The sequence below is a fragment of the Cnephaeus nilssonii genome (genome assembly GCF_951640355.1).
Source record: "Cnephaeus nilssonii genome assembly, chromosome: 21".
NCBI classification, from domain to species: domain Eukaryota; kingdom Metazoa; phylum Chordata; class Mammalia; order Chiroptera; family Vespertilionidae; genus Cnephaeus; species Cnephaeus nilssonii.
The window spans coordinates 22,329,337-22,349,787 of NC_137092.1; the positions used below are offsets into that span (position 1 = coordinate 22,329,337).

The 20,451-nt window shown below is 35.3% G+C and overlaps 1 protein-coding gene across 6 annotated transcripts in view; it reads left to right on the plus strand.

The window, feature by feature from the left end:
- The window catches only part of RALGPS2 (Ral GEF with PH domain and SH3 binding motif 2), a 133,205-nt gene that overhangs the window by 99,458 nt on the left and 13,296 nt on the right, over positions 1 to 20,451 (plus strand). For 4 of the 6 annotated variants that reach the window (XR_013812963.1, XR_013812964.1, XR_013812965.1 and 1 more), the window contains exons 9-19: positions 1,863 to 2,000; positions 3,000 to 3,090; positions 6,303 to 6,370; positions 7,454 to 7,583; positions 8,325 to 8,476; positions 9,077 to 9,131; positions 11,843 to 11,920; positions 13,444 to 13,549; positions 15,299 to 15,391; positions 16,722 to 16,827; positions 18,602 to 18,693. Coding sequence is in view for 2 of the 6 variants with exons in the window: in XM_079761544.1 (XP_079617670.1) it covers positions 1,863 to 2,000; positions 3,000 to 3,090; positions 6,303 to 6,370; positions 7,454 to 7,583; positions 8,325 to 8,476; positions 9,077 to 9,131; positions 11,843 to 11,920; positions 13,444 to 13,549; positions 15,299 to 15,391; positions 16,722 to 16,827; positions 18,602 to 18,693 (1,109 nt within the window). In the remaining 4 variants the exon portion in view is untranslated. Of the gene's footprint in view, positions 1 to 1,862; positions 2,001 to 2,999; positions 3,091 to 6,302; positions 6,371 to 7,453; positions 7,584 to 8,324; positions 8,477 to 9,076; positions 9,132 to 11,842; positions 11,921 to 13,443; positions 13,550 to 15,298; positions 15,392 to 16,721; positions 16,828 to 18,601; positions 18,694 to 20,451 lie in introns of those variants that run through there. The other 2 variants (XR_013812962.1, XM_079761545.1) reach the window with 2 other exon arrangements.

Genomic DNA, 20,451 nt, shown 5'->3' on the forward strand with positions numbered 1-20,451 from the left:
ATGACAAACTGATATTATTATAGTTGTGAAGTCTGCACCCTTTTCTGCTATACCTCGTTGCAGATCTCCCCATTTTTTAGGAAAAGAAAGTTATTGAGGTATTTCCTGTGATACTTCCTGATTTTACAAACACTGGGACAGATGGACTGCCAGCTTCTGGCCTCTGATTTATATTATGTAACATTGCATGAGCATTCAGTGATCATGTTTTATTCACTAGTAGTTTAATCTGGGAAAATATGAGTAGTAAATTCCTCCTGAGTTTTTTAACTAGAGTGAGTTGAGCTTTCAAACTTTAGCAATTAGTAATATCACTAAGCACAGTAAGAAATTGGAATAGCAACTGTTAAGGAACAAATAATGGTTAGTTTGGCATGGAAAATGAGTCAGGAGATCAGGTCTATAGAGAGATTTGGGAAGTCATTGGCAACTAGGTGATAGTTGAAGCTACAGAAGTAAAATAATCCAGAAAAAGTACATGTAAACTAGGAAGATTAATGAAAGAATCATGAGGAATACCAAGTTCCAGAAACATGAGGGGGAAAAAAAAAAAAAAGAACAGAGGGGGGTAGGAAGGTTCTAGCCAATAAAGACCAAGGAACGAAGGGAATAGTAAAAAGGCTACAGAGAGACAGGAAGAGACCAAGAGAGAGGTTTAAAGATCTAATAATGAGGAGGCCATTTATCCCTTTACCAGAATAAGTTCAAGCAGACAGATATATTGACTTCAGGTTAGATAGTAGGTTAAAGAGTAACTGGATAAAATTTAACTGCCAAGGGGGTTCGTTTCTACAATATATTAAGATCTTAGAAATCAATAAGAAAAAAACAACCCAGAGGGGGAAAATGGACAAAAGACATGTCATAGAAATACGAACATTTAACTCATAATTTATTAATCAAGGAAATGAAAATTAAAACAGTGATATTTTACACTCACAAGATTGGCAAAAATTAAGGAGCTGATAATATCAAGTGTAGATCAGTAGAAACTTACATACTGTCAGTGGAAGTATGAATTGATAAAGCTTTAAAAACCAAACCAATGAGCCCTGCCCAGGTGGCTCAGTTGGTTGGTTGCAGCATCATCCCATGCACCAAAAGGTTGTCGGTTCTATTCCCAATTAGGGCACATACCTGGGTTTGGGGTTGGATCCCCAGTTGGGGCACATGCAGAAGACCACTGATTGATATTGCTCAAAAGCTCGCTCTCTTTCTCTCTTTCTCAGCATGTCCTTGGGTGAGAATTTTTTGATAGTATCAGAAGAAGACTTCTACCAAAAAAAAAAAAAAATTACAGGGTGGAGCAAAAGTAGGTTTACAGTTGTGAGTATGTGAAACAGAGTTTACTCTTGTATTATTATTTATTAATTATTATATTATTTTCCATATGAACAACTGTAAACCTACTTTTGTCCTACCCTGTATTTCCATGTTTGGCCCCAACACCATGGAAATGTAGGCCTCGGTGGCCATGTTTTTATAAAGCTGCAGTGTATTCATAATACTACATTCTAAATATGGCATACTAGAGGCCCGGTGCACGAAATTCGTGCACTGGTAGGGCCCTTAGGCCTGGCTGGTGATCAAGGCCAATCGGGGCCTTCCCGCTGCCGGCCAAGGCCTTCCTTCATTCCACGCCGCCCCCTGGTGGTCAGTGTATGTCATAGCAAGTGATGGAACTCCCGGTCTCCCAAGGGGACACTTTGCATATTAGCTTTTTAGATAGATAGATAGATAGATAGATAGATAGATAGATATAACCTGAAATACATCTATAAGCTAGCTTTTTTCCCCTTCACTTTGCCATACTCTTCCAAGCTACAAGTAGGAAAACTCTCATTTATCTAATTTCATTTCAGGTATCTATTTGTCAGATTTAACTTACATTGATTCAGCATACCCGTCAACTGGCAGCATTCTAGAAAGTGAGCAGAGATCAAATTTGATGAATAACATCCTTCGAATAATTTCTGATTTACAGCAGTCTTGTGAATATGGTAAGTTTCTGAAGGATGATACTAAGCCATTATGTTACAATTCTCCTGATTCATTTACACACAATGAAGGCCACTTTTCACATAGCAGGAAACATCTTAACATAAAGGATAACAGTGACTGTTTTATTTCACTGTTTAATATTTAGCATCCAGTTTAAGATCTCGCTTTTAAGACATTGAAGTATTTCTAGTTAAAATTTTAAGTTTCTTGAGTCTGATATTGAGTAAATAACCAATTTTTTTCCAAGTTCTACTTTGTGGAAACACATGTATAGAAACAGCTTACACAAGACCAGATGATTAAAAAAGGTTGTGTGTTTTTTTAATATTTTAAAAATGTTGGGATTCTTTTAATTTGATAGGAAATTAATTAAATATAGGCTATTGACATAATTTTTATGGTATTATAAAACAGTGAGTTTACACTATCTAATTACTTTAAAATTTGTCTTAAAGCTGACTTTACTATGTCTAAACTTTTAAGAAAACCTCAAAAACTTCTTAAAAGTTGGGGTGTGGGGGTGAATCTTACTGAAAGTTAAATCAATCTCTTGTCCTTTTCTCATTTTTTTTAAACATACCAAATTATAATGTGAAATTAATGTTTGAAATTTTTAAGTAGGGGAGGAAAAACTACATTTACAAATGGGAGCCAGGCTTCTTTAAAAGAAAACAAAACTGCCTTACATCTTGCCTTTAGATGAGATTTCAATATAAGTCACAATGAAGTCTGATTTTTTTTTTCTAAGAAATTTCTCAAATATGATGGACTTTGTAAATGGGGCTGTTTGGGTTTTGTGGGGGGTTTTTTAATCTATACAACTTGCATTCTTATTTTAAATAAGATTTTTCCTCAGTAACGTCCTTCTAGAATTAATTTAAATTTGGGGCCACGTGGCCTTAATTCACCTTTAAATATCATTTTCTCAGCTTAACTTTTAAAACTGTACTTGAGATGTATTTTATCAGATGTTTAATTACTTACTACATTTTACCTAGATATCCCCATGTTGCCTCACGTCCAAAAATATCTGAACTCTGTTCAGTATATAGAAGAACTACAAAAGTTTGTGGAAGATGATAATTACAAGTAGGTTGGATCTTCAAAAGTGGTTTGTATAACTGTCCTCCTTCCACTCATCCCAATGTATTTAAACATCTAAGTCTTCCATCATATCACGCTAATGCCTAATCCAGCCATATATTTGCAATGGTAAAGGTATTTACATGTATCTCTTTTTAATCACTTGACATGATTGAGTCAATGTACAAATATTTCATCTGGGTTTTTTGGGTTTTTTTTAAGATTTTTAATTGATTTTGAGAGAGAGAGAGAGAGAGAGAAACATCAATGTGAGAATGAAACATCAATCGGCTGCCTCCTGCATACCCCCTACTGGAGATCAAACCTGCAACCTGGGCATGTGCCTTGACCTAGAATTGAACCTGCAACCTTTCAGTGCATGGGATGATGCCCAACCAACTGGCCAGGGCTCATTTATTCTTTTATTTAAAAGTATTTCATCTTTCTCAGATTGTTAATAGTTATGTTGGATAATTCTAGTTTAAATGCCTTCTTTCTATATTCAAACGTTGAATCTTTATGGAAATTTATCTTTTAATAGACTGAAAAATTAATGAAACCATCTACAAGCAGAAAAGTTACTCCTTTTTTAATGGTGATTTTTGACACATCTTTAAACTTATTTGGAATTGTTTTTGTGGTTTGAGAGAATATTGAACCTTCTTGCCTTTGGTTTGGATATATAGTTGTATATAGCACCATACTTACCTTTTTCTTTATTAGAGCAAGTCCTTTATTAAAGATTTTTAAAATCATTATTAAAATAGTGTTCATTTCCTTCTCATTATCATCCACAATACTGACCAAGGTATGAGGGAATTTGGAATTAACCCTTTGTATTTTTCAGTGGTATGCTATACATCACAGCTGCCAGGTTTTTTCTAAAGATGAGAGAGTAAAGAACTTATTTCCCTTTAGAATTCTGCATGGGGTTTTTTGCTTCATATATTAATTTTAAAAAAAATGTTTGTGTTCAGCTTTATTATGCCAGTTGTTCCTAAGTTTAAAATTAACTTTGTGTCTTCCACCAATATTTTTTCCAATCAGAGGTCTTTAAAATTTTATCAAATTGAAAGAGTAGGTTACTTTTCAATATTAATGTATTATATAAAAATGTTTTTATCTCATTTGATAGTAATGATCAACTTCCTTGTTCCCTAACTTCAATAATTTTTTAAAAATTTTTGCAGAATACAATTAATGCCAGTAAAAGGCTAAAATTTCTGAAAAATGCTTAAGAGGCTCAGTCTAATGCAAAACACATTCACAAAACAGATGGTTACAAAACAGTTCAAACAGTACTATAATAGAGATATACCCGGCATGTTACGGGAGCATAGATAAGGGAGGACCTGACTCAGCTTTTCGTGGGAAAAGTGAAGAGAAACCTGAACAGCTTCAGGAGACAGTGTCACCTGAAGCTGAATGCTAGTAGGAATTAGCTCCGCGTTGAAGGGTAAGGAAAGGTGTTCCAGGGGAGGGAATGATCAAACATTGAGTTTGCTGCAAGACTCCAAGCCACTTGGTGGTGTTGGGGCATCAGATGGGAGACTAAAGAAGATAGTTTTTCTAAAGCTGCAGTTGTGTTGCGTGAGCCTACTAATTAAATGTGTTGAAAATCAGAGCATTTTAAGATAGGAGCCATCAAAGTAATTAGTTAGGGGAAAAGTGTATCTTTCTGAAGAAAGAGATTTAAGTAAAAATGACATTTCATTTATTCAAATGTCTCTGTTTTGGGCAACTTCATCTATATAGGCAGTCAGTGTGGATATTACAAATTACATGCATAGGCTTTAATCAGGATGAAATTCTATAGGAGTTCTTTCATTTTAATACTGAACATACTTTTTTTCATTGACTCAGCATCACGGTTATCTCACGGTATTGTGTGAGGATAAAGGCACTGACACTGGCCAGCCTTCACTGCTGCACTTTGCGATGCTCCACCTTCTGTGCTGCTGTCAGTGGGGCGCTGCTGCTGCTGATAGCCCTGTGATTCACCCACAGCTTCCTTGCTGTTTCTTCCAATTTGCTTCTGTGTCAGGAAATGTAGTTATTTTTTTCACTTCTTTGTCTTACACCTACTAGACGATAATCTTCAGGAGGACAGGGCCACTGTGTATGCCTTAGTCTCACTATATTCCGTGAGACCAAAGTGCCCAACACAAAACAGGTGCTCAATAACTATTAAATGAATGAGTTCAGTATAGTCTGCAGCCCAAGTGATTAAACTGCTCTGTTAAAAGAAAAACAGAGAGTTCTGGTTAATCATATTCAACACATGCATTTAATACTGTCCAATAATTGGAATATAATTGTATGTAATCCCCTCTTAAGTTATCAAAGAAGTGACAAGTTAAAGACCTATCATTATAAAAAAAGATTTATCATTATGAATGTCACTTGTATTATGTAATTTCATAAATCCAGTTGACAGAATGCTAAAAATAAAATGGCTTCATTAATTTTCAGACTAATGCTTAATAATAATAGGCTTTGTGGACTACACTGAAGAATTCTCCACAATGGCTTTCGTATCCTATTTCATGAAATAGTTTCCATTGATAGGAATCATAATCTCTTTTGCTGTGGAATTCAAAACTATGTCTGTGATCCTAAATGGAAGTTAAGTACCAACTAATAAACTGTGACTTAGGGTAGGGATTTACCAGGAATTTTGCAAGCAACCTTTTTTATTTGTATAGACCTATCTTTTGATAAGTTGAGTTGGTTGGTTTTTTGTATGGTGAGTTTTAAATAAGGTGTTTTTCAAACGTCCAGTGCTACAGAAGCCATTAGCCCATCTAGTAAAGACTCTAGGATGAATTTGCATAATATATTTAATAATATATGTGAAAGTTCCTGAATTATCAGGTATCAATATAACTTCCCGTTTAAACCACCTTTTAGTCATTCATCAAATATCTTTAAAAGTGATGAATTGTTTGGCAATGTTGGGGTAGTTTGGGGAGATTTTTTCTGATTTTAAACGTGACTTTTTAATGTTTATCCCCCTTTCTAATATTTCCTAGAATTACCATAAGATGAACTTAGTATGGAAGAGATAGGAGACTTAACCAAGTTTGCATTCAAAGAAAAATATGTAGCTGAGATTCTTTCATTAAAATGTTTTTAGTTTATTTGTGGGAAAATACATGATTTTAATATTTTGTCAAATGTTAGTCATTTTATGTGTTTTGTTTCTTTTTGGAATTCAGGCTTTCATTAAAGATAGAACCAGGGACCAGCACACCACGCTCTGCTGCTTCTAGGGAAGACTTAGTAGGTTAGTGCAGTTTTCTCTCATTACCATAATTAATCGGCTAACCTAATGGGAAGGAAAATGCTGCAAAGTGAGTAAGTACTTAGCACATTTTATACTGCATGCAACATTTACTTTTAGTATTAAAATATATGTTTTTTTCTGCTTGGGCTTTTTTGGTTTTTAATCAAAAAGTTGTTACTTGTAGTTTGTCAGTAATGTAACAAAAAAGATATTCTGTCATATTAACCAATGTTACCCCAATAAATTTAATTTAAAAAGGGGGAAAAAGATATTCTGACTAATCAAGGAAAATAGATACCACAGACAGAAAATAACAGATAAATGTTTATAAATATTCTTTTTTAATACTGTGTCAAGTAGTACTGAAAATATTTTAAAATATAGTCATAGTCCTTAATTTACCTGTTGCATTATAATGAGGGTACTACATATATACCACACATATTAAAAAATATAAAATTGAAGACTACTCATTATTTAACAAATAATTGATAAGTGCCTTTTTAAAATTTCAAACACAGACCTTGGTAATAACCTTCATATTACTGTATGTTCTAAAAAACATTTGAAGAGCCATCTAATAATGTATGAAGGAAGCGAGAGAACAAGCCATGGCTTTATTCAGTGGGGAGAGGATTCCTAGCAAAGGGAAACATTTCTATCTAAATCTCTTAAGTTTGCTTTTCTTACAGTCATATTTTGCAAATCTGTGTACTTTGGAGTTCTATTTTTTATCTTACCTAAAAGGAAGCTGGAAGTAAGAGTACAGAAGCTGCCTGTAAAACTAAACAACAGAGCTGTGAACTAGGGCTGGGAGACCTGAGTGCTCAGTCCAGGTGTCATCTGTGGTGTGAGACCCTGAGCCCAGCTCTTTCCATTCTGCTTCTGCCTCTGTAACGAGGGAAACAGTCATCCTGCCTACTTAGTGCACATCAGAGAGAGAGAAATCAGTGGATTTTGTATGCTTGGGATTTTGTGTTTTAAGACTTAGAAAAGAACTATTTCTCATGTTCAGTTAATTAAGTGGAATTAACATATCTTAAAAGTTAAACCACATTTTATATTTTTACATTGACCCCTTAGGCCCTGAAGTGGGATCTCCACAAAGTGGAAGAAGTGTGGCAGCTGAAGGAGCCTTGTTACCACACACACTGCCATCCCCTCGAAACCTGATTCCACATGGACATCGGAAGTGCCATAGCCTGGGCTATAAGTCAGCATTTTTCATTTTCTCTTTCCAATTTTTAAATCATTTTCCGTTGATTTACTTTCTGTTTATTTTATTAAACTGAAAATAGTGTCCTCATAATTTTTTGTATACTTTTGACTAAAAGCATTTATTTCTTCCTTTACCTTAATTTGGAAATGAACTTTTCCCAACAGTGCCTTCACATTTTGGGGAGATAAATGAGTATCAGAGGGCATCATCATAAATGAAATCAGGAAAGCAATATACTATTTTACTTTTAAATTGTAACCTTTCTTTGTATCAAGACAATTAATGCTTATCACCATAAATTAGGGTTTATATAAATTGTTCTTTTTATTCCTAAATAGAAACAGTGGGAAATGATTTTATGTTTAATTTCTTGAGCTTTGCAAGATCATTTTTTTCAGAACAGGGCCTATTGCTCACCTTTGCCATAATTTTTGTGAAAATATGATATAATAGCTATTTTTCAAAAGTGAGTGTGAAAACAATTTTTTAATAGACTGGAGACTTAAAGCATTCTCTATTACATAGGTAGATATGGCCTTGTTTCCTAAAATACTTTCCTATACTCTTAGTTTGAGACCTTCCAATAAATAAAATCTGTGTGTTCATTAGTTATGAGAGTTCAGAAGTTCAGAATAGTGGGTAAATCTTTTACTAGTATTTCCTGGATCTCTCTAGAGGAGTATCTTCTATATCCTGAATTAGTAATAGTAACGAAATATTTTTCTTTCTTTCCAGTTTCATTCATAAAATGAACACAGCAGAGTTTAAGAGCGCGACATTCCCAAATGCAGGGCCAACGCATCTCTTGGACGATAGCGTCATGGAGCCCCACGCACCATCTCGAGGCCACGCTGAAAGTTCTACTCTGTCCAGTGGAATATCAATAGGTGAGAACTATTTCTCTGGAGGGTTCCAACTTACTTAAAACGTGGTGTTTAACAAAACTCAGCTGGAAAAATACCATTATCTCTACTACAGATACAGAAAATTTGATGTAAGCAAAGTAGGAATTAGACATAGTCTCATCTTACTAGTAGTATTGAAGTTAATAATTCGTGATGGTGCCCTGGCTAGTGGGGCTCAGTTGGTTAAGTGGTGTCCCATGCACCATTCGAAGTATGCCATGGACCTCTTAAGAATTTCATAATTATATTGGTCTTAAATTATGACAGACCTAGTAAGGAAAAATGTACTTATATGCATTCCCTGATCATACAAGAAATTTGTTTACTAACAATGAATTTGAGCTATAAAGTAGACATGCAAAAATGTTTTATGTTCATTTATTTTCTTGTCAACTATATTCCAATATATTGTAAAATAAGTTTAGCAGCAATAATATTAGAATGAAGAATTAATATGTGGATGTTTACCCACAAATAACATGATTCCCATTTTATAAGCACAGCTAGAGAAACTTTTTTTTAAATTAAAAAACACAAACTGAAATTCTGATGTTTGAAAAATAGAATAACTTGTAATTTTAGGTAGCAGTGATGGTTCTGAACTAAGTGAAGAGACCTCATGGCCTGCTTTTGAAAGGTAAGAAAATTGTCCATTTGAACTGTTCTGAGTTTTTGTTTTTTGGTCTGTCTGAAAGTATATGAATAATAGAATTCACCTATGACTGTATGATATTTAAGAGATAATATTTATTACATAACTCTAAGGGACTATTTGAACTTCCTGCTGGTGGCAGAAATTAGAAGTTGATATTTAAGTCTGGAATTGAGTCTTACCTAATAAATACATGTTTATTTGGTGGCTTAACACATGTATATAAATTTTAGCACATTTAAAATTATAATTTTAAAAAAGTAATCATGGTCAATGTATCTACTTATGTTTTGAAAAGTAAAATTATTTCCTAAATTCCTGGTTGATTTAAGTAATTTAAGCATTCAGTAGAATGATCAACTTCCTTCTCTGCTGCTTTGTCAAGGGCAAAATGACTTATTAAATTTTAAATTATACTGTAAGCAAAGCAGTTTAAAGTTTGAATTTAAATTGTCGCTAAGTTTGCACGGAGGACACAGATTTACACTGAAACTAGAGGCCCAGGGCATGGATTCGTGCACGGGTGGGGTACCCAGCCTGGCCTGCGCCCTCTCGCAATCCGACATCCCCCCACTGCAACAGCAGCACTCCCACTGTGGAAGCACACTGACCACCAGGGGGCAGCTCCTGTGTTGATCATCTGCCCCCTGGTGGTCAGTGCATGTCATAGTCATAGCGACTGATCAACCAGTCATAACAGTCGTAAAGGTCACTTAGGCTTTTATATATATACTAGTAGATACTATGCATGCATTCTCCTTTCCTTTTGCTTTAAGCTATAAAAGCTGTCATTGGCCTGCAGCAAACGTCATGTTATATTGAACTTCCAAATAAGATGACTTTAAAAATGTAGCCGAACAGTGCAAACACATGTTTATACTAAATGTTCATTAGAGCTTTTATGTTGTCTCCGACAATTTCATTTCTGCCATTTTCATATTTATACGACACTTGACTCTTGACCGGAGTAATTGTTCTGTATTGTATATACTAAGCAAGCTATGTTTCTAAGCAAAAGTGTCATTTAGATTGAATTTTGAATGTCATGTTAAAATTGATGGAATTGAAATATTTAGTTATCTAACTTCGTATCAGTGACTTTTAATAAAAAACAATTATACTAAATACATACTTAAAATTAAACTATATTTGAATTTTGTTGTTTAATTGGAAAATTATAACCTCATTCTCAATGACACTTTATAAAGAATTCTCACCATTATGTGATTAAGATTTTACTTGGAAATCCAATATTTTAAAGTATTCCTAAGCCTTTCTACACTATCAGTATTCCCAAGTTTTGTTCTTTTTGTTTGGGGGATTCTTAGCAATTTGTTTTTGCATATTATTTTTCTCCCAACTTTTACTTTCAATCTCTTTATTTGGGTTTGCCTGAAATGGGAAAAACACAAGAGTTGCCTCCAGCACATGATGTCTATACAAACTGTCTTAGTTCTTTCCCTCTAGAAAGAGCATAATACCATCATATTGGTTATAGAGTGTGTTATAATCTTTAGATGAAAAATATTGATGAACAAAATTGTTTCTCAGATTGCTTGAGATATTAGTGAATAACCAGAGTGGTGTGGGTAACCTGTTCTCATCCCTGCAGGTTATTTTCAAAGACAGTGTTTAATGGTGTTACCTTCACATCTCAAAACAATTCTTTTTTTATGACAAATGCTTTGCTTTGCAGACATTTGCAGCTAAAAAAAATCTATACTCATGCCAAGTTTAAATCAGTTGCTCTTGAAACATTTTGAGAGCAAATTAAAGCTGCCCAGCAAGACTCAGACATGAAATAATAATAAAGGAATAAAGAACTAAGATTTAAAATACTACCTATAGATAATGAACTTAAAAGTAGTAGTCTGAATGTTAAACATGCCATTTTCTGTTCTTACTTCCTAGAGAGACATCAAATAGGTTGCTGCTTCAGTTGCTAAAATAATGCTTTTTGTTTTAAATATCATTTATCAACTTTTGGCTTTTCCCAGGCAAAGAAGTATCAGTGTCTATGTGTGTGTTTATTTTCTTTTGTTAAGTATTACATGCCATTTTGGGTAAATATTAATTCATAACATTGTTATCACTTATTGGCTTTATCATTTATTTTGGTTGACATGGAAGGAAAACAATGCCTTTATTACTCAGTGTGTCTCTCTTGGATTTTCTTGGATTTCTTAGTTTTCTTGGATTTAATAAAAAGAGTAGGAAGGAAAATAAGGTGTGTTGGCAGCATTAATTTTTTAAGTTTACTGGCCACATTGCTTTTAGGTGTCTTCATAGGGACATATAATAAAAATGAATTATTTATATGAATCCAGGTGTCATATTTAAACTGGAATCCAAGCACTAGAATAGAAACAAAAGTATTTTTGAAGTATTTTTCAGGTTTTGATAGTACCTGGTTATAAATTGCTCTTTAATTATTTTAGCTGATTTGTGAAAGTGAATGTATATATAAATGTATGATGTTTTCTAAGCAGCTATATTCTAGCATCAACAGTAAAAGAAAAGTTTTTTAAATCTATGCTGCATGCTTTTAAAAAGGATCAGAAACAATCACAGACTAACCTTTTGTAAGATTTAGAAAGCTTTATTACACAAAAATTATTATGCTGTTCTAGGTACTGTTGATGTTTGTGTGAATTAAAGTATATGTAATATATACAATTTATAATGGAATCCAACAGGAACAGATTGTACCATTCTCTCGGCCCGATGACACGAGTGGCACGAAATGGCTATCGAAGCCACATGAAGGCCAGCAGGTACAATTCCCCTGCATTCAGGGGCCACAGAACTCCCCTCTGGTGTTGGTGATTGGCTTACATGGGTGTGGTCTCACATCATTTCTGTTCTTTCTCAACTAATTGATTCAAAGACTGAAAAAAATGCCTAGGAAACTTTCCAAGATTTAATCTAGAGATTAATTTGAATTATTCTTTCTGATCCACAGTTAATTGCTAAAACTTGCATCTTTATGTCACATTTTAAAAACAATTTCAAGTTGGTAGCTTTTTAACTGCACAAATCTTTCTAATGCTGTTAAGTTATTGGATGAGCAATACAAAAATCCACTTGTAGCCTTATTCAAAGGCTAGAATCAAAGAATTTACTTTGCTAGTCAGATTTGCCTTGTGAAAGAACTTGTTTTATATAAACTGCAAGTCCTGAATTTAGACTAGTCTGTCTCATTAAATAATACTTGTGTATTTAAATGCATGTTCATTCCATTGTTCATCTAGTTAAACTGAGTCCTCTTTCTGCCTTGTATTAGCTGCACATTGATTCGGGGACTATAGGTTAGTGCTAATCAACAAATTGATAATACAACAAAACAGCCAACTTTAGAAGTGAACCTGTGTCATTTTGATGGTGTCTAATCTCCTCTTGTATATCTCCCTGAATATAAATAGCTCTAGCCTGAAATTTCTGATGGTTTCTAGGGGTTTAAGTCACTTTGAAGACACCTAAATAATCATAAAGGGATAAATTGGCAAACTTTAGTTTTCATCACTGTTACAGGAATTCTGCCACTCAAATCAGATCACCAGAGAATGACAGATTTTTACTATGGAAATTACTCTTGTTTTAAATATAGGAACTTAAGTCAGTTGGGGAGGCATATTTAAATGTGTGGTTATTTTTAATGGTTTTCTTAAGATATATGGAAAGGAAATCTTGGGTTTGGGAGTAGGCTATAATCAAATACTTATGCATTGGAAACATTTAAATGTCATTAAAATTGATTGCAGAAAGCCAATTTAAAAACATGTTTCTATTGCTTTTTACTACTTTCAACTATTTAGAATTAAATGTGTGTGTTTTTCTTTTTTTTCTGTTTTTGAGCTTTTATTATTTTTGAGTTTTACATGCTTAAATACTTTTAACAAATAGAATCCTCATCTTTTCTACCAGGACTTAAGGTTTCTAATGGGGAGAAAGTTTACAGCAGTGATGCAGTGTGGCATGTTAAGAAGAAGCAAAGTCTTAAATTTATTTAATCTTTACTAAATTAAATTACCCTATTCTTTCTAAATTATACTTGTTCAAATATGTAATAAAGTGTGTGTTTTTAACCATCTGCTGACTTGAATAACTTCCAGATTAACTTTTGTAACAGCTTATAAATTTCAGATCAATAAACTTTTATAATTGTCAGTGTCTTCTCATTCTGAATAAAGTAACAAAGTTTTGAAATAAAGAATAATTACATTTCATTTAAGTACCTATTTGATAACTATCATACACAAAAGCTCTTACCTGTTTTTTCTTTCTTTCATTATTATAGTTCTGCAGAATCAGAAGATTTGGCAGTACATTTATATCCAGGAGCTGTTACTATTCAAGGTGTTCTCAAGAGAAAAACTTTGTTAAAGGAAGGCAAAAAGCCTACAGTAAGATTTTATCATATTTTAACACTTCTAAAAAATATATAAATGTACAGGACCCTAAGAAATATGAAGGCAATTAAAATAAAATCACGTTCATAGTACACTTGAAGTGATACAAGGTACACATTTGCCTCTCCATGTTTTTTTAAATTTATCTTCATTGTTTAAAGTATTACAGATGTCCCCCTTGCCCCCCCCCATGACCATTCACCCCGATCTCACCCCCCCCCCCCATGTTTCTTAATTTAGGTTTCAGTTGAATCATGCATGTAGGGAGCTTAAAGCATGCCTGTACTTCTCTGCCCTCTAATATAGTTCTTGTTCAAAACTGTTTCTCAGAACCTTGAAGTACATACTGTACAGAAGTATTTTAGTAATAAGTTCAGGAAAAATAGAGAAAAGAAAGTTAACCCTCAAATGGAATTCAGTCAGTTTTTTGTTGTTGTTGTTGGTTCTAAGTTGTTGAAACTCAGTAATGCAGGTTTGTTTCCCACGTGAAGTAGAACCCAGATATTAAATGTTAAATTTAACATAATTAAAAATTTGTTAAAAGTATTTAAGCATGTAAAACTCATAATTATGTTTTTTTAACATAATTTTAAAAAAATGTGTGTTTTTTTTAATTATGTTAAAAAAAAAAAGTTTGGTGAAACAAAGATTTTCACATGTAACTCAGAAGTAGTTTTTCCCCAACAGCAGCATAGTAGTTTGATGATTAAAGAAAGATTTATTTTCTTTTCTCAAATAATATTACATCTAGTTTGGAATAAACTTCGATGTATATCTGCACTTAAAGTTTTTGAAGATGAAGAGGGCTTCTTACACCTAAGCGGTCTCATTTTTGCTGCTTATGTTATAATCCGGAAGCTGCACTAGACCAGCTAGCTAGCGAACTAAGAACAGCACAGCAGCTGAGGCCTTGCCACACCTAACGTGTGCCAGACGCCAGAAATAGAGCAGTGGACAAGCGCCTGCCTCGTGGAGATGGCGTTCCACTGGGGAGAAATAGCCCTTAAAGTGAGGAGAGGAGATGGACAGTGATGGCGTCAGGAGAGATGTCACCACAGGGGGCATTTGAACCGAGGTCTGACTGAGGAAGGTGAGTTAGCCGTGTGAAGACCTCGCGGTCAGGAGACAAGGTGACTTGTGTAGTTGAAGCGTTGAGCGGACAGTAGGTGGATGAGATGAAGTCAGAGAGAGGCTGGGCTGCAAGTGGAGGTGTCTGTTTGGCTCTTTAAAAAGAACAGTTCAGAAGTTGAGCAGAGGAGGTGATGGCCAGCGATGGAGATTTGGGAGTCATTAGCATATGGATGGTATTTGAAGTTTGGGCCTGGTGAGATGGATGATCTGTGAAGAAAGTGTTGCTGGGGAAGAAAAGATGGTTCGATTAACTAGGGTTAGGGTTATGTCAGGAGAGCATGCAGTGAGATGGAAGCATTTGGAAGGGGATGTGTATAGTGCAGAACCGTGTAATACAGACAGAACATGAAGAAAGGAGAAGGGGGACATGAGATGGGGCCGTGGCAATACTAGACAATATGAAAAAGTGATAGGATTCTTGATGAGATGGATAATGATCTGAATGCAAGTGCAGTATATTAAGTGGAAGTGATAGGAGCGCTTGAGTTAAAGATTTCAGAAGTTGTGCTCTAAGGTCAGGCGGAGGGGGCTGAAGTGGAGCAGAGCTAACGACCATGGCACTGAGGGGTCAGCAGCATTTCCGTCGTGTGTTCATGTGTTTGTCCTCTCCAGGTAGCATCTTGGACAAAATATTGGGCAGCTTTGTGTGGAACACAACTTTTTTACTACACTGCCAAGTCTCTAAAAGCTACAGAAAGAAAACATGTAAGTATTCTTTCTCTAAATTGTTAGCATTGTTTCACAGCCTTTTCATGAATGAGATTTATCTAATTTTCTGTTCTTTCATAACAGCTCTTTTTTTGTTACTAAAGTGTAACTTTAAAAAAACTAGAAAAGTGCCCTAGCCAGTTTGGCTCAGTGGATAGAGTATCAGCCTGCAGACTGAAGGGTCCTGGTTCCATTCCAGTCAAGGGCACATGCCTGGGCTGTGGGCTCAATCCCCAGTAGGGGCATGCAGGAGGCAGCTGATCCATGATTCTCTCTCATCATTGATGTTTCTATCTCTCTCTCCCTCTCCCTTCCTCTCTGAAATAAATAAATAAATACTAGAAAAGTAACAAGCATGCTAAGAATATTTTTTGCATATATACTGTATATAGATATAGATAATAAAGACGTGTCTGACAGCACTTGGTTTAAGACAGTGGTCGGCAAACTCATTAGTCAACAGAGCCAAATATCAACAGTACAACGATTGAAATTTCTTTTGAGAGCCAAATTTTTTAAACTGAAACTTCTTCTAACGCCACTTCTTCAAAATAGACTCGCCCAGGCTGTGGTATTTTGTGGAAGAGCCACACTTAAGGGGCCAAAGAGCCGCATGTGGCTCGCGAGCCGCAGTTTGCCGACCACGGGTTTAAGAGAACACCCCTATTACATTGTACATCTTTCTTTTTTTTAAATATATTTTTATTGATGTCAGAGAGAAAGGGAGAAGAGAGAGAGAAAAACATCAACGATGAGAGAGAATCATTGATTGGCTGCCTCCTGCACGCCCCACACTGAGGACTGAGCCCGCAACCTAGGCATGTGCCCTTGACCAGAATCAAACCTGGGACCCTTCAGTCTGTAGGCTGATGCTCTTTCCACTGAGCCAAACTGGCCAGGGCTACATTGTACATCTTAATCTTACACAATGTTATAAGTCAAGTATATCTCAATAAACTGGGGGAAAGGTAACATCTGTATTAAAATGCAGCTGTGTTTCTTATAAGAAAGGGGTGAGGGGGGAGCACAGTAACAGACGAAACAACATGGATGAACTTACCATTCCACTAACAGTCCTGCTCTTTGGGAATGGACAGTGGGACAATTAGGTGTTGACAAAGAGTTGACGCTGAGAAAGATCTGGAAGGCAGGAGAGTGTCTCCACAGGGGCCGAATTTATTCGTAAAAGGCCCTGAGCACACCTGACCAGCACGAAGTCACAAGTCTCATGTCTCAGTGGGAGAAACTGAAGATATGCTCCCTGACACGTCACCTTTACTGAGGATGAGCCATCAAGGTGACCATTAGTTGTCTTTCTATCTCTCAGTTCAAATCAACATCAAATAAGAATGTATCTGTGGTAGGATGGATGGTGATGATGGCTGATGACCCGGAACATCCTGACCTCTTCCTATTGACTGACTCTGAGAAAGGTGAGTCTTTAGAGTAACCAGGGCTTATAGGTAACTTTATAGTACGCCAAAGCCTAGTTTCACTGGGTTCATACTTGACTGGGGGAAGATTTGTGTAGTTTTATCTCTTGAGAAATATTTTTGTCACATAATATATAGTAATGAGATTAATATTTATAATTATCAATATTTATTAAATGCTTATTTAATAAGCTTATGGAGGGAGGGAAGGGCGGGGGGAGGGAATTTGAGAATCTATGGCTCACTGTTGCTTTAAAATCTCAGTGGTTTGCCATATGCATAGTACCCCTTCATTTGTACCCGGAATTAAATTGTTATTCTTAAGTTCTAAATGTGGCAGAGGTTTTCCTTTAAATGATCTTTATTCCATTACTTTTAATCAGATTAATTGCTTATTTGACTCAAAGCTCTTTCCAAAGAAGTATAATTTTAATTATAATACTTTGCTCATAAAATATAATAGAGATGTTGGAGGGTGGCTATAGAATCACATGCCAGCTGGCCCTACCTCAGGTGGCAGTCAGAACAGTCCAAACATGACTGCTGCTCTTCCTCAGACAACCTCTGGCTGTTGATAAGCACCCCAGGAAGCCAGCCAGGAAACACCTTCCTATCTGCCCAGCAGCTCACAGCGGAAATGCAGCAATACCTTTTATGGGCTGTATAATTATATTTTGACCTCTGTTTATTCAGAATGTATTTCATATCAACAGATAGTGTGCTTTTAGGGTATTATGAAGTGTTTTAAGTAAAAATGTAAGCAAAATATATTGAACACAGAAAAAATAATAATTGTGGCAAACTTCATTGTAGAAATGCTTTCTATTTAGATTGATCTGGTGTCTGCATCTCAGTTCAGCGAGCAAAACAGTATTTTAATTTGAATAATTACATATGTGGTGAAGGCAAACCATTGCTTCTGAAAGTGAAAAAGTTCTTTGAATGTTAAAATCTCAAAGAAAACTTGTGTAATGTCTAATTATAGATTAGGCTCCTGAGCAATTGAATGCAGTTATAAAGCAAAGTAGAAGTTGGTGAGAATTGGGAAATAAAAAGAACTTAGGTCAATGAAAAAAAGGGAGTAAAGCTCAACTTAAGGCAGTCTATATAGTACATGAATTCATTCTTTTCTCAGTTTATTACCTTAATACGTAGAATCATATAAAAATCTTTATGTGTCAGTCTTAACATAAGGTTTACTAAATATACACAACACAGATGAATTTCTAATTTTCCCTGAGAGCCCTCAATAGGCCTGGAAAGCTATAATAATTTTTAACAGATGTAACTAAAAACTAAAAAAGTAGCTGATATTGATGTTAGCTAATTAATCCTTATTCACATTAAATAGCTAATGTCTGAGTATTAGACACTTGGTGTTAAAGCTGTGGCCTGTGAAAACCTCACGTTAACATTGCTAATAGATCATCTAAGCAGCGTTGAGAACTGGTATTCTGCACTCTCATCCACACGTACAAATCTAAAGAAGCCAAACAATTTTATTTAGGTGTAGTTTACAGTAATGAACAGTTAAGGAAATGCATTTACTTCTCTCCCAATTCACAAATAGCAAAACCACGACTTTCTGCGTAAGTGACATCATGTGAATGTAGCAGAGAGAACTGTTTGTGTTGAAAAATTGGGTGTTGGAGAAATAGACTTCTGAAACGGAGAACTCTAGTCTTGTTTTATTTTGCTTTGGTAGCTGGCAGAATTATTATATGTCAGAGTCCTTAAGTTTTTATTATTTTCCCTTTGTTTTTGATGATTTTAGGAAATTCATACAAGTTTCAAGCTGGCAATAGGATGAATGCAATGCTGTGGTTTAAGCATTTGAGTGCTGCCTGCCAAAGTAACAAACAACAGGTGAGCATTTCTCTTAATCCTCAAATAGTCCCTAACTTGGGCATGCATTTAAGAGTTCTAAAGAGAAGTAGACTAATTTTCGGAATGGAGTGGGGGAATATGTTTTTATTCTTATTCTTTTTCTTGTTGACATCAGTCAACGAGGCGTGAAATTCACATTTTAGAGAGATGGGCAATAAACAAATGAACCAATAACAAACTTTCAAATAGTGAAAACTATACAAGCAAACAAAATAGAATTATGTGATGCAGAGTGATGGGAGTAGAGACAACTTTACATAAATAGGAGAGAGCAGCAAACATCTCCCTGAGGAGATGACATTGGCATGAATGATAAGAAGGAACCGCCACGTGAAAATTCAGGGGAACAGAGGGTGCAGGGGGAACAGAGGATGCAAAGACCTTGAAGCTGCAATGAGCTTCAGTTGTTCAAAATAAGAATATGTAGTCCAGGCTGGTAGAATACAGTGAGAGGCAAGGGAATGAAATTCTAGAGGGGATAAGAGGGGCCACTTCAAATTAAAAAAATTTATTCTTATTCATCTTAATTTGTTCTACTAACAGGTTGATGTGGGTTTCTGTGGTTGCAGTGAAACCCAAAACCATTTGGATATTTTTGTTTTTATTTTACTGAAACAAAGGCTTTAAGCTGCAAAGGAGAATAAATTCACAGTGTTATTTTCCCCAATCCCTATTACAGGTTTAAAGTTGAGACACAGCCCTAGCTGGTTTGATAGAGTACATTAGCCTGCGAACTGAAGGGTCCCAGGTTCGATCCCCAGTAGGGGGCATGCGGAAGGCAACCAATCAGTGATTCTCACTCATCACTGATGTTTCTATCTCCCTTTCCCTTCTCTGAAATCAATATTATATACTTTAATAAATAAAGTTGTCACAAATTGGTTGAACAGACATAAACATAACATTGATGTTTCACTCTCACATATGAAGATCAATAAAAAACCATTAAAAAAAGGTACTTTAAGGGGGTCACATATATGTGACAGAAAAAGATTTCACTTTGGGTGGTAAACACACAGTGCAATATACAGATGATGTACACTGAGTGGCCAGATTATTGTGATCTCTGAACGCATAATAATCTGGCCACTAAGTATATATATATTAGAGGCCCAGTGCATGAATTCGTGTATGGGTAGGGTCCGGCCAGCCTGGCCAGGGGGAGGGGACATGGGCAGTTGGCCAGCCTGCCTGATGGTCAAACTCCTGGTCGAGGGGACAATTTGCATGGTAGCCTTTTATTATGTAGGATATACACTGAGTGGCCAGATTATTTTGCGTTCAGAGATCAGCCACTCAGTGTATATAGAATTGTACACTTGAAACCTATATAGGTTTATTAACCAATGTCACCCCAATATATTTACTTTTTTCAAAAAGATACTTTAGGTCAGAAAGATTTTAACATTTGAGCTCACTTAAAATGACAAGGAAAGATAAGAAATAGTACTTTGAAAGACAACTTTTAAATGCTATCACTTTGTGAATGGACCTACAGGGTAAAACAAATACCATGATTTCACTTATATGTGGAATCTAAAAAACAAAAGAACAAATAAAACAGAAACAGACTCATAGGTAGGGAGAACAGACTGACATATGCCAGAGGGGAGCTGGGTGAAAACGGTGAAGGGATTAAGAAGTACAAATTGGTAGTTGCAAAATAGTCATAGGGATGTAAAGTACCTCATAGGGAATATAGCCAATAATACTCTAATAACTATGGATGGTGCCAGG